At 41.4% G+C, this 11,808-nt stretch overlaps 2 protein-coding genes and 1 non-coding gene across 3 annotated transcripts; 2 read left to right on the top strand and 1 right to left on the bottom strand.

The window, feature by feature from the left end:
* The first annotated feature begins 743 nt into the window (after positions 1 to 743).
* card19 (caspase recruitment domain family, member 19) lies at positions 744 to 4,778 on the top strand. Its single transcript, XM_041950967.1, has 6 exons — positions 744 to 792; positions 1,274 to 1,413; positions 1,697 to 1,853; positions 2,020 to 2,082; positions 2,285 to 2,350; positions 2,524 to 4,778. Exons 1-6 carry the CDS (start codon positions 786 to 788, stop codon positions 2,631 to 2,633), a joined length of 543 nt encoding a protein of 180 aa, XP_041806901.1. The 5' UTR covers positions 744 to 785; the 3' UTR covers positions 2,634 to 4,778.
* LOC121625202 lies at positions 3,846 to 3,973 on the top strand. The gene has a single exon (XR_006007896.1). It is a non-coding gene; the product is annotated as a U6atac minor spliceosomal RNA (small nuclear RNA).
* Positions 4,779 to 4,783: 5 nt separating the features above from the next.
* ninj1 (ninjurin 1) lies at positions 4,784 to 10,672 on the bottom strand. Its single transcript, XM_041950977.1, has 3 exons — positions 10,564 to 10,672; positions 6,671 to 6,902; positions 4,784 to 5,872 (listed from the first exon to the last, which is right to left on the bottom strand). Exons 1-3 carry the CDS (start codon positions 10,618 to 10,620, stop codon positions 5,730 to 5,732), a joined length of 432 nt encoding a protein of 143 aa, XP_041806911.1. The 5' UTR covers positions 10,621 to 10,672; the 3' UTR covers positions 4,784 to 5,729.
* Between the last annotated feature and the right edge of the window lie 1,136 nt (positions 10,673 to 11,808).

Below are 11,808 nucleotides of genomic sequence, written 5' to 3'. Positions count from 1 at the left end.
ATGAAACATAAGTCAACTACCATTTCCACATGAAGTTTTACAATCAAATGTTATTAGTTCACTGTACAGAAATTAAGAAGATGTATAAAATGTTGTGATAGATGGATTTATCTTATGTTACTTCTCAGTCGTAAGTACAATATTGATAGTTCCGTGGGGTGATTGGCTCTATATTACTACTTTATTGTTTGAAACAAAGGTCATTCATCAGCTAAGTATAAGGTGCTTACAAAAATTGTATATTACATAGAATATGTACATATGGTAATATAATAAAGACCTCATGTTTAAGCATAATGGTAACAATTCGTACACAATTAGCAGTAAGTAAAACAAATACCATTGTTCCTTTTATAGTAATGTTCATACGCTTTTGTTAGCTTAATTTTAAAGGATGCATGGATAGATCGAACTATGTTAAAAAGACTACTGGGGGAAGATAAAATGTTTTGTGTGTGTAAAATTTAACCGTTTCAATTTGGAGATTAACAATAAAACACGTATTTATTCTTATATTAATATTTAGCTATAATAGCTTACAACAGAATACCCAGTTGTATTGACGATTATGCAAAAATTCCAGTATATCTGTATAAAACGTAGTTGATGAGGGTCAATAATAACATACATCGCTCAGCTTAGCCTTAGCTGTATTCATTTTCATTTCCGGTGAAAGGAACGGGGGGTTTTTTTGTTTTTTTTTGGAAGACGTCGACGTACGCCGCTCCCTCCGAGCGGGCTGACGTAGAAGGCGTGTCCAAACAAAGGACAGAGGGGACTCCAGAATGGGAGGTTTGTGTCTTTCTTTGACTAAAAATAACCTGTGTTTTACCATGTAGTAAGCTCTCTGTTTCACCTTTTAATATAAATCAATTGGGTCCAAATCGCGAACATTACCACAGCACTAACGAGCTGAAAAGTTGCCTCGCTTTGCCAGTGACAGCGTAACGTCTCACACCAAATCGTGTTGAGCTTTCTGAAAAGTTTCTTAACACGTCTGACACTACAGAGAGTCTTGCTTTGCGATTCGCCGTCAACATGCAAGTTAAATTAAGTGTTTTGTCGCAGCACTCCCGACCCTCCATGCCTCCGTGCTCCTCTCCGAGGAAAGACTGAACATAATGTCAAATTTCCGCTCAGTAGTCTGTGTGGACGTGCTAGTGCAAACTGACGTCCCCTTCCCAATGAAAGAGCTAGCCTGTTATCACACCGTGTGTGCAGGAATCAGCTGTACTAAATCATTTCTCAAACTTGTCTCTGTCAACATGGACAGACAGTTTTCATGAGCAGCTGATCGAGGATAGCGACTTCCTCAAAGGTGACCGGAGGCTGGACACGGAGCTGGTGGACAAGCTCATCCTGCAGCTCAACAGAATATACCCGCAGATCCTCTCAGACAAGGAGGCCACCAAAGTAAGTCCGCACACAAAATCATGCACCCGGTAGGCTTGGTGCAATCAGCTCCATGGGTCCTCTGTCCCTAAACAGAGGCCTGGTTAAAAACTGTCAATTATATGACAATATAAACATATGATGAAACAACACTCTAATATAAATAAATTAAATCATTCCTGAACTGATTCCGGTAGAGATGCTTTATTCTGGCCTGAGCAAGCTGTGTCAGCCAGCACACCAGGATAGAATATCTGCGTTTTGTCATCGACAATGTCTCTAAGTACTGGTTGTTTATGTCCAGTTCCGAAACTTGGATGTGCCCACAAGTGTTCGAGTGGGTGAGCTGCTGGCACACCTGCAGGGGAAAGGAGAGGAAGCATGCAGGGAGTTTTACAGAGCTCTCCACTTGCATGTAGAGGAGGTATACTACAGCTTGCCCACACGGCTCCGCCTCAGAGGTTAGTCTCCCAAAACTGATTGTCTATATCATGTGTGATTGCAGTGAGATGTTTATTCATTAGTTGGGTATTACAGTTGGAATAATTCATATTTAGCTGCATAGTATATTCTACATATATATCCATCTTTATTCCGCACACTAAAATGCCTCTGTCCTGTATCCAGATATCTTAGATCCACTTAAGTATCCTGGTGTCTACAATCAGAAGTATGTTCTGAACGACAGAGGTAAGATGTAAATGTAAACAAATGCACATCAGTCTGAGTGCAATGTTGCATGTGATGTCAGTGTTCATCGACTGTTCATCACTAAATAAGGAAAAGTCAGTGTGACTGAAACTTTTTCCAGACTAGAAATGTGTCGTAGTTATTTAGCACTGACCAGCACACCAGATAATGAATTACATTTCATTTGTCTACCTCCTTACAGGTCCCTTCTTCTTTCTGGGCTGTTTCAGCGTCGCAGTGGGAATAGCTTTACTCTACTACTACAGTGGTGAGTAGCTTTTCAGTTTTTTGACAGTTTTTTACATTGCAAAAGTAATATTGTGAGTATTATTGGCTAGCTAATTTATATACTTATTAACTATAGTGCATGCATGCTTTTGAAAATATAATTCCACTTAATGCTGTTAATTCAGTATTACTCAGACGGTGTCTGTTCTGCAGAGGCTAAATTGACGGGAGGTAGCCGGGCCCTTGGGATGGCTGCTCTGGGTTTGAAAAGAAAAGCTCAGGAGGTCCTCATATGGTACACCGAAGAAAGCCTTATGAAGTAAAGGGTGACTAAGTCTCGCATTGACAGATCTCCACAGCAACATGTTAGTGCTGGAGAATGGGGTGACCCACTCACACTACGTGCTTCAGCAATACTGCTTTTATGAATGCTACTTGTACCAAAGCACAATCTAATATATCTTTTCAAGAGTTGAATGCTAATTTTGTACACAGTTGTACAGTATATAATATTTTGCTTGCCATCTTAAATGAGAAATATGGGGCAAATTCAGAGCCGCGCTTGGCACTGTCCCTTGTATGTTGTTGTAACTATTTAAATGGATTGAAGGGATCGAATACACTCAAGGGATGATCGCAGTGAAACCAAAAAATCGCTGATTAAGTAGAAAATCAAGTCGATCTTGCTGAAATAAAATGTGGCATAAAGCACCTTTTAGAAAACCCAATCAAAGAAACAATACATTAGTGACAAAATAAGGCATTTTCTATGATGAAAAATTAACACTTGGATGTCCATTCTTAACTATACAGAATCAGCTTTCATTTTTTATCACTTCAAAAAGAATAGTTTAATTCATCAGTACGTTTGCAGCCATATAATAATTATGTTCTAATACACAAAGCATCTCCATGTAATTCTTTGCGGTGTGCTGAGCCATATATATCTGTTTGGTTAGTAAAGAATTACGTTTTAACGTTTTTCTGCTCTGATACCACTGATGTCAAGCACACTGAGATACACTTCAATGTACCTCCCAAACTGAATGAGGCCAAGCTCTTGGTAGAACATAAGCGCCCTCTTGTGGTCAAAAGTGAGAAAAACATCACTAAATGTAGTCTGGCATGTGTTGGTTTCATAAGAGCTTCCTGAAATTCTGTAACTCACACTGAGACAAAAAATAGAGAAATTATTTCATGTGATCAACCAGAATTAATGCGGATCCTTTCCGTATGATAATATTTGGAACGACTTCATTGTGAGCGTAGCAATCACGTAACTGCGTGTGCCAATGATATCCCGCTCTACCAGCGCAGTGCATTATGGGTACCGTTACGACTGAACCAAAATATACGAACGTCGAATTAATAATCTTAATAATGATGAGTAAACGTTGATCAGTCGCTTTTAAACGAATCAGACAAAGTTTGTATTTGCAACAGGAATCGAGCGTATAGCACGGAAATCGCACCGTAAGTGAAAAGAAGTCGAGTTATTCTGTGTATATAAAGTGACGTTGCAGTTTCAGTACATTGTGTTGTATGAAAGGAGAGAAGGTTAGCACTCCCCTTGACAAGGATGGAATAGGCCCTTGTGGCCTTCAACACACATACGGTTAAGGCATTGCCACCTACTTCGTGGCATCTCTAACCATGTTTTTTCATGTGTTACATTTTGACGTTCTGCAAATGGTGCCTTACTCTCTCACTCTCTTCACTGCGTATTTTCTTCTCTCAAACCCGTCTCCTGTTCTCACCACGCACTTGAAGACCGGAAGTGTGCCCGACTATTTTCACATGACTTTGTTTCCGCTGGGTGGGGCTGGATGGAAAATTTTACGTTTCCTGTTGGTCTGTAGCATGTTTCTCTCTCTGCTGTCTGTCCCACAGAAGTAGTCAACTAGTTTCTAACAGTAAAAGTACATTTAAATGTTTAGCTGTTTCACCCCCCAGCTATTGCTAGATTTTATATCCTATAGTGTGGATGTTTTTGTTCTTACTGTGCCTTTTCAAAGACTGTATATTGATAAGTTCCTTACTGATAAGTCTATTTTAGAAACAAAGTCTGACAGTAAATGAATTCACCCCCACATAACAGACTGATGAAATGTTAAACTATTTCATTAAAATGTATAACAACATAACAGTAGTTATGATGGTGCTTTGCTAAACTATTTCTTTGTGGTAAGGTATCAGAAGCCAATAGCAGAAACACCTGCAAGCATTTATTACACCTGCATGGCTTTGTTGTTTTTTCTTGTACTCAACTATTTTGTTATATTGTTCTAAAAGGAAATAATGATGTTTAATTTCTGATGGTTGTCAGTTAAATGTCATGTTCTGTGTGCACTGTGTTGCATAAAAATGCCTTAAATTTGTAAGTGCCAGAATTTGTAAAATTGAGAGTTTTCATCTTTGTACAATTAAAAATAAAAACCACAATGACAATAAACAGGACAATAAACACATCTTATCACTTTTGTGATAGTTTTATTTATAAATGTCATTTAAAATAGTAGTCACAGTATGCAATCCAAGGTCTTATAGTAAAAGCTGTGAATTTATTTTTTGGTCCTTTTTTCAAAGTAATAAAAATGTAATGAAAAAGCCTAAAAATAACCACATACATTATATAGTTCAGTCCAAAAACAATTGTAGACATTAACTAATACACATGTAAATCAGTTTAAAAGTTACACAGTAGATTTTGCATAGAACTAAAAGAAACATAGCAAGTAAGGTCCACTTCATTCATTGGTTGAGGTTTATAACACTGTAAACTTAACGAATGTTTGCCCCCATAATAAAGCTGTTGTATATGCAATGCCTCATGAGCAGCAGGAGGCCACGATGGCTCCTGATGCAGCTACTATTGAGAATTTCCTTTGGATTATGCTGTGGTGATTACATTTATGTTTCTAAAGATGTAGGCATTACGCTTACACTGACCAGTACTTAAAATAACAGTGGGATGTCTTCTTTTTTTTCAGGAAACATTCACAATGGTTGTAACTGACGCACAGTATATTGCTCCTGATATGTCTGTTTTAGAAGTAAAGGCAATAATTTATTTGCATCAGTAACCTGAGCATTATAGGAGGTAACAAACTGCTGAATTGCTGCATGAAATAAAGACAGATCACGCATTTGTCCAGAGCCATGGTTAGAGAAGAAGTGAACCCCTCTAACACACACACACACACGCACACTCACACACACACACACACATATATAAAATGTCACCCGATCCTCAGGGTGTCAAGTGACAAGCCTGGGAGGCTGGATTACAGAGTGGCAAATACACCTACATGCCATTTAGTTTGGTGAATAATTGAATATCCTATGTGTTTGCACGAATGATGCCAGGGTCCATCTTTACTAAGTTGATCAGCAGGCGTGGAGAGTCAAGTAAAAGGTGATCAAGAATTTGGGCTGGGCCGATGGACACCAAAAGCTGTGATGAAGACGTTGACCACGACTATGATGAAGACAAAGGCTGTGGCGAAATTCTCCATGATGTTCAGCTTGTAGTGCATACTTTCATCATTCAGGTTCCACTTCACTGACAAAGGAGAGAGCACACATGGAGACATTAGTGAGTTTTGCTTAGTCAGTAGGAATGACCTCATTTACCCGCAAGGGGGCAGCACAGAGTTTCCTGTCAGCTTAGCAGTGAGGTAATCATTCCTGAGAGCTATGATACAAATTAACAGAATCTGACAGCACTGCCCGCAGGTGAATTATTAGCTTCTTCCTTCATTACAAGCCTCGCTGGTCTGAGAAGGGAATCCTTTTTAGACAGAGGGGAAGTCCATATTTTATTTTACTGGCCACCTTAGTATTGACAAATCTCCTCTGGCTCTTTTTAACTGGAAACAGCTGGCAGCAGAGTTGATTCTTCCTGTTGCGGCCTCTAAACTCATCTCTCTATCACAAACCTTTTCTGTTAGGATAAGATAAGGATACGTCCAGGAAGGGGAGGGGGGAGCACACCAACGTATGGGAAGACAAGCTATGCACAGCATGGCTCAGCCCTTCCAATTTACAAACCTAATGCATTAGTCATTAGAGTGTGTTCCAGATTTATGTGCCCAAATAAGTGTGAATAAGATTTGGATCTTGTGCATGAATGATTTCGAGGTCTGTAGTTGCAGTATGAATTCTATCGAGGTTGTGCAAAGACAAATCACAAACTGGAAGCAATTATCAGTTGTGTTCCCATAATATGTGTGACGCTGAAGCGACATATGGGAATACGCTGTTACAAATGCAAAGCAAGGCCAAAAGTGATGCTAGCAACCTTAATGTGTGTGTGTGTGGGCTTGCCTAATAGAAACCAGGAGACTCACTCCAAACTTACCGATGAAGATGAGCAGAACTCCCACCACGATTTGCAGGATGAGGGAGATGCTAATGAGAGTAATGAGGGCCACATAGAAGTCTGACCCTTGCTCCAGCACGGCCTTCAGCTGTGAGGCATTAGCCATCAGCAGAGCCACATCCAGCATGCTCTCTGCTGCGCTCTTCTTATTGGCATAATGGTTCATGTTCAGAGGTCTATCCTGCCTCCTCGAGGGGCCTCGCAGCGGGACCTGAACACAAGCAAATGCAGAGAATGACACATAAGTGACAGCTAGCAACATGATACTTGAACAAGCCAGGTTTATCCTTTAATATTCGTTCATTAATGGCCCGATATTATGATAGATGCCATTAATATTCAGGGGTACCTTGGTAGGTCACCTGGTAGCATGTGTACCATGTTTCAAGACTGGCCCTTTGCTGCATGTCATCGCCTCTCTCTCGCACCTGCCTTTCCTGTTTCTCTACAGCTGTCACTATCTAAATAAAGCAGAAAGGCTGAAAAAATTATCCTAAAATATATGTGTATATATAGTCATCAGATGTGAGCCATTTTGTCATGTGTTTGAAAACGAGCCCTCTGCTGTAACACTCAGGCAGCAAAGCACCTGCTCTCTTGTCCTGAGACGTTTGTAAAGCTGGTGATGAAAAAGCTGCCGTCATGTTGGTTAGTGACTGGCTGACCGGAAAGCACCCTTTCACGTACGTAGCAGCTACGTGCTGCAGCTGGATACAGCTGGACGTGTGGGCAGGCTCTAAAACTTGCCATTTTGCGTTAACAAAAATTCAGATCAACTGTACCCCAAACAAAAACCTAGATTTAAGCAATCACAAGTGGAAGTGAAAGTGTCTGACGGCTCAACTCAAACAGGAACACCAGTGGCTTGGCTGAATTGGTTTCAGTCCAAAGGTTGTTTGTTGAGCCACATCCTGGTAGTGACCTGGTATGTCTAACAAAAGGACGATGAGGTTGAGGTCGTACATCAGAAAAACAAGAGTTCTTGGTAACCTCCACCCAAGCACAGCGGAAAAAGTGGTTGAAGATGAGCGTGTGACAAAGGTCATCGGTACATAGTGTGAAAGGCTGAACAAAAGCCCAGCTCATACTCTCACAGATACTGTTAGAACGTTATTAGTAACATTATTTCTTAAATAAATGAAACCAAATGTGACATCAGTAGTGTTGTGGAAAGTCAAAGGAAGCAGACAATCATGGGCCATGAACACTCATATGGAAAGAAAGATCTAGCCAGGAAGAGGTCGTGTCCAGGAATCAGTTTCCTTCCTCTTATGGTTTAGCAGCTGTGAAAGGAGTTTATCTTACTCCTTTAAGTGAAATGTGCATGTGGTAAAGGGTGGCTTCAAAACCACGCTACCGAACATTACACCCAGGAAACTAGGGTCATCGCCGAGACCCCAGTTTCTCTTCATATGAGTTTAGCTTGGACTTTCATCTGGGCGGGCTGGAAGTGGAGCAGAGCAACAATGCCTCTCTTGTGCCCGTGCGGGTTGGCAGCATCACACGCTGAGGTTCAGCTCAGCGCTCTTTCTTCGCCTCTGAAAACCTGCCGGGCCACAGAGGGAAAAGGTGCTCCTGTGGTAGACCAGCAGACGAGAGCGAGACTCGCTGTCACACACTTTATCTCTCACTCTCACTTCTTGCGCTGTTACAGCTTCACTTTTAGTGCTGGGAAGCGACTTCCTCCAGCCCACAGCTGACTTTGCATCCCGAGCTTACCAGAAATCGGTGATCTCTCTCTTTGAACGTCTGATTCATAATTTGATTAGTGACGCTTTAACTACAGCGATTCCAGATTTCCAATGATCGTTTTTCTAGAGCTGAAGAAGTTTAGGAACAAGTAGGTCTGCAACAAACAATTCTTTCTATTATCAGTTCATCTGTTCAGACAATTAACATAAGGGAAAAAAAAGCCTATCACAAGTTCCCAGAGCCCGAGATGACATCACACAATTATATGTTTTGTCATCATAAATGCCAAGGATATACCAATGATATAATAGAGAGATCATTTAAAAGTGTGACAAATTACTTCACTTACAAGTGACTACTAAAGTCAATTTATCATGTAATAGCAAGAACAGTTCACTGATACAGGGCCTTTAAAAACTGACCAGAGCAAAGCAAAGTGTTTCTCTGTGGCCGGCACTGACTTGGACAATACCTTTAGCTAAAGGACCCACATCATTATGTTAAACAGAAGCCTCATTATGCTGGAAAAACATAAACAGATTACAGACTCAAACTTGTACTATGTTGAGGCCAGCATGGGCAGCTGTGCCGACGTGCTTCTGACTGCAGCAGCAGCACTGCAGCTCATTGGGGCTTTGCTGCAGTTGACAAACGTTTATTATACTTTTTTACAGAAGTTGGTGGTTTGTTAATCCGCAGTCACACAGTTACGACCTAAGTTATGACCTGAGGCAACTTCCCATAAAGCTTCAGTCCGGGTCAACACAAAACGTACTTGAAAATACTGCGCCGTGTTCGCTGGTGTTCTGCACTGAGGTTATTATTAAAACACCAGGTCTTTTGGACTACAGACTAGTAAATTACTCACCAACTATGTTGATAATTTCTTCTCTCCTGTATGACAGTAAACTGGATATCTTTGGATGAGACATTTGAGGACGTCTACTTGGGCTTTGGGAAACACTGAGGGACATTTTTCACCATCTTCTGACATTTTAAACACCAAACAACAAATCGATTAATTGCGGAAATAATCGAAACACTAATCGTTAGTTGCAGCCGGCTTTTCCAGTGCAAACTGATGAAGCTGGGGAGATTTCAGCTTGAATTCTTGAATGTGACCACGTGACAGCAAGTGTTGGTCCAATCATAAACCTGTTTTGGGTCACTGTCTGAGCTGGGCCACCTGGCTTCCTGTACAGAGAGGTGATTGTACATCGCAGCCACGTGCTCATGACTAAGAAAGTGAATAGGCTGATGAAGAAGGCTGGCTCTGTGCTGGGGACTGATCTGAAGCCCCTGGAGTCAGTTGTTGAGAGAAGGACGTTGCACAAACTGCTCACCCTGATGAAGAACACTTGACTTCCCCTGCGTGACCTACTAATCAGACAGTGTTTTCAGCTGGAGGCTTCTTCAGCTGGACTGCAGTGAGGACCACAACAGAAAGTCCTTCCTGCCCACTGCAGTAAGGCTGTGCAATGACTCTCCTCTGTGCTAGAAGAGGGACTTTGCACATTGAACTTTATTTTCCTGAGGGACTTTGCATTCAACTTGAATGAGTGACTCTTATCTTAATTATAAATCTATTTTGCATTCCAATATATATTTTTTTAATGTAGTAAAGTAGTTTCGATGCACGTTTCTATTTTTAAATGGTGTTTTGCGTACCCTAACCCTCAGGTCAGTTCAGTGTAAATTATGTGCGTTTTGTGGTATGTGAATTGCTGCTGCAACACTGCGACTTCCCTCAGGTGATCAATAAACTGCTCCATCAGTCTATCTGTCTGTGTCTATCGATGTGTGTGCAGGCTGAGCCTTTGAGGGTGACAGCTAAACACGGAAGAAAAAGAAGACAAACACCAGCGCAACGTTTAAACTGGCTCTGAACTGAGAGCTAATCCGGAGCTCACAGCCCAGCGCTCACGTTAGCTTCACGAAGCGTCGACACTTGTCCTGCAGAGCCTCGGCTAAAGTCAAACACGAGGATGAGTGAATGGATGAGAGGGAGGCGGGTGAAAACCCGCCAGCCATCGGTTTCCTACGAGCCCGACGCGTCTCCCGTAACGCCGTGCGGGTAATGTTTCTATGAGGATTTCAGCCTGACTGAGCCCCACCGGGATATCAGCATGACTCAAACAAGAAGCCAGGCTGCCCTTTGTAACGGGCGCCGGTGAACGTACCTCAGCCTCGCCGTTACGGTCAGCATCACCGTTCATCTCAAAGTTCTCCGTTGCCATCTTGGTAATAACCGCGTTATATCCCGAGCAGCTTGATCATGAGCGGTGGGGGCTTCTGAAAAAAAAAAAAGTCGGAGGTCGGGCCGGCGGAGTCGGGCACGGTCTGTTTATAAAAGCCTGCAGTGACGGCAAGAGGGGAGACTGGCTCCAGATTACCGCCCCTCCAACATGGGGGCGGCTGTCCTCAGAAAGCGGACTAGTGGGAGAAGTGACGGCAGGGCAGGCTGCGCACCGGCGTTAATAATAACAGGGTCACTTTCCACCCTGGAACTGAAACCCTGATGTAATGTTTATGAGCCACGCTGTGTCTTTACTTGGACTGTAACCGTAGATTTAGTAATATGTCTGGGAACATGACTCTTTACTGCCACCCTGCGTGTTGATGCTGGTATTGCACGTTGGAGGCTCAACTGAAAAAAGTACATTTGTTCAAGTCTGCTAAATATGTTAAAGGATGTAACCATGTAAACATAATATCTACTTACAAATTAAATGTAATATTTAAAATGCAATGAAAACTGAAAAAAGAAAACCATATGAAATGTGACATATAGTTGATTCTATTTTGGATTCATTTTTATTGTCTAATTGTTCTTTTTCTACATCTCCTTTATTCTTGCTGTTATTGCTGTCTGTAACTATGTAATTTCCTCAGCATGGGATCAATTCAGTTGCATATTTTATTTTATTATAAAAAGAAATAAATTGGCACGTAGACAGCCTGAGTCCTTCGTGGGCCTTTGCCTGGTTTTTCATCCAGTAAATGTGATTATTTTGTAGGAGAAAGTAAATAAATAAACATGATGAATATTCAAAGATCAGTTCTAGTGAATTCTAGCTTGACTCTGATCTCCATCTCTACACTAAAGTACTTCTTACTTGAAAATCAGGAGATCTTCAAAGATTCAGAGAGCAATTCTACCACCAGATTTCATTTTACTTCTGCACTGTACATGATACGTCAGAGAGAAAGCTTGAGTGGCTGCATGCATGTTACTAAAACTATTATATCCTTAAAGATGATATATATTTCTATAAAGGCTGACAAAGCTAGAGAACAAAAAAGCATGGTCACTGAAAACGTCTCATCCAATAAAACTGGTGTGCTCCTGTGTCACCAGAAAATGTGACCCAGTGAATAGGCTGGCCCATTCAAGGTTTCACATTGAAAGCTGACCCTCTAAGGCC

The sequence above is a fragment of the Chelmon rostratus genome, chromosome 2, assembly GCF_017976325.1.
Source record: "Chelmon rostratus isolate fCheRos1 chromosome 2, fCheRos1.pri, whole genome shotgun sequence".
Taxonomy (NCBI): Eukaryota; Metazoa; Chordata; class Actinopteri; order Chaetodontiformes; family Chaetodontidae; genus Chelmon; species Chelmon rostratus.
This window is presented reverse-complemented; position numbering and strand designations above follow the sequence as displayed.

Bases quoted from the DNA above. Each gene is read 5' to 3' on its own strand.
- card19 (XM_041950967.1), top strand. The intron at 1,414-1,696 runs GTAAGTCCGCAC...GTTTATGTCCAG, and splicing joins CAGACAAGGAGGCCACCAAA to TTCCGAAACTTGGATGTGCC. The intron at 1,854-2,019 runs GTTAGTCTCCCA...TCCTGTATCCAG, and splicing joins CACACGGCTCCGCCTCAGAG to ATATCTTAGATCCACTTAAG.
- ninj1 (XM_041950977.1), bottom strand. From the start codon at position 10,620: ATGGCAACGGAGAACTTTGAGATGAACGGTGATGCTGACCGTAACGGC. The intron at 6,903-10,563 runs GTACGTTCACCG...GCTTGTGTTCAG, and splicing joins ACCGTAACGGCGAGGCTGAG to GTCCCGCTGCGAGGCCCCTC. The intron at 5,873-6,670 runs GTAAGTTTGGAG...CTCCTTTGTCAG, and splicing joins AGTTCTGCTCATCTTCATCG to TGAAGTGGAACCTGAATGAT.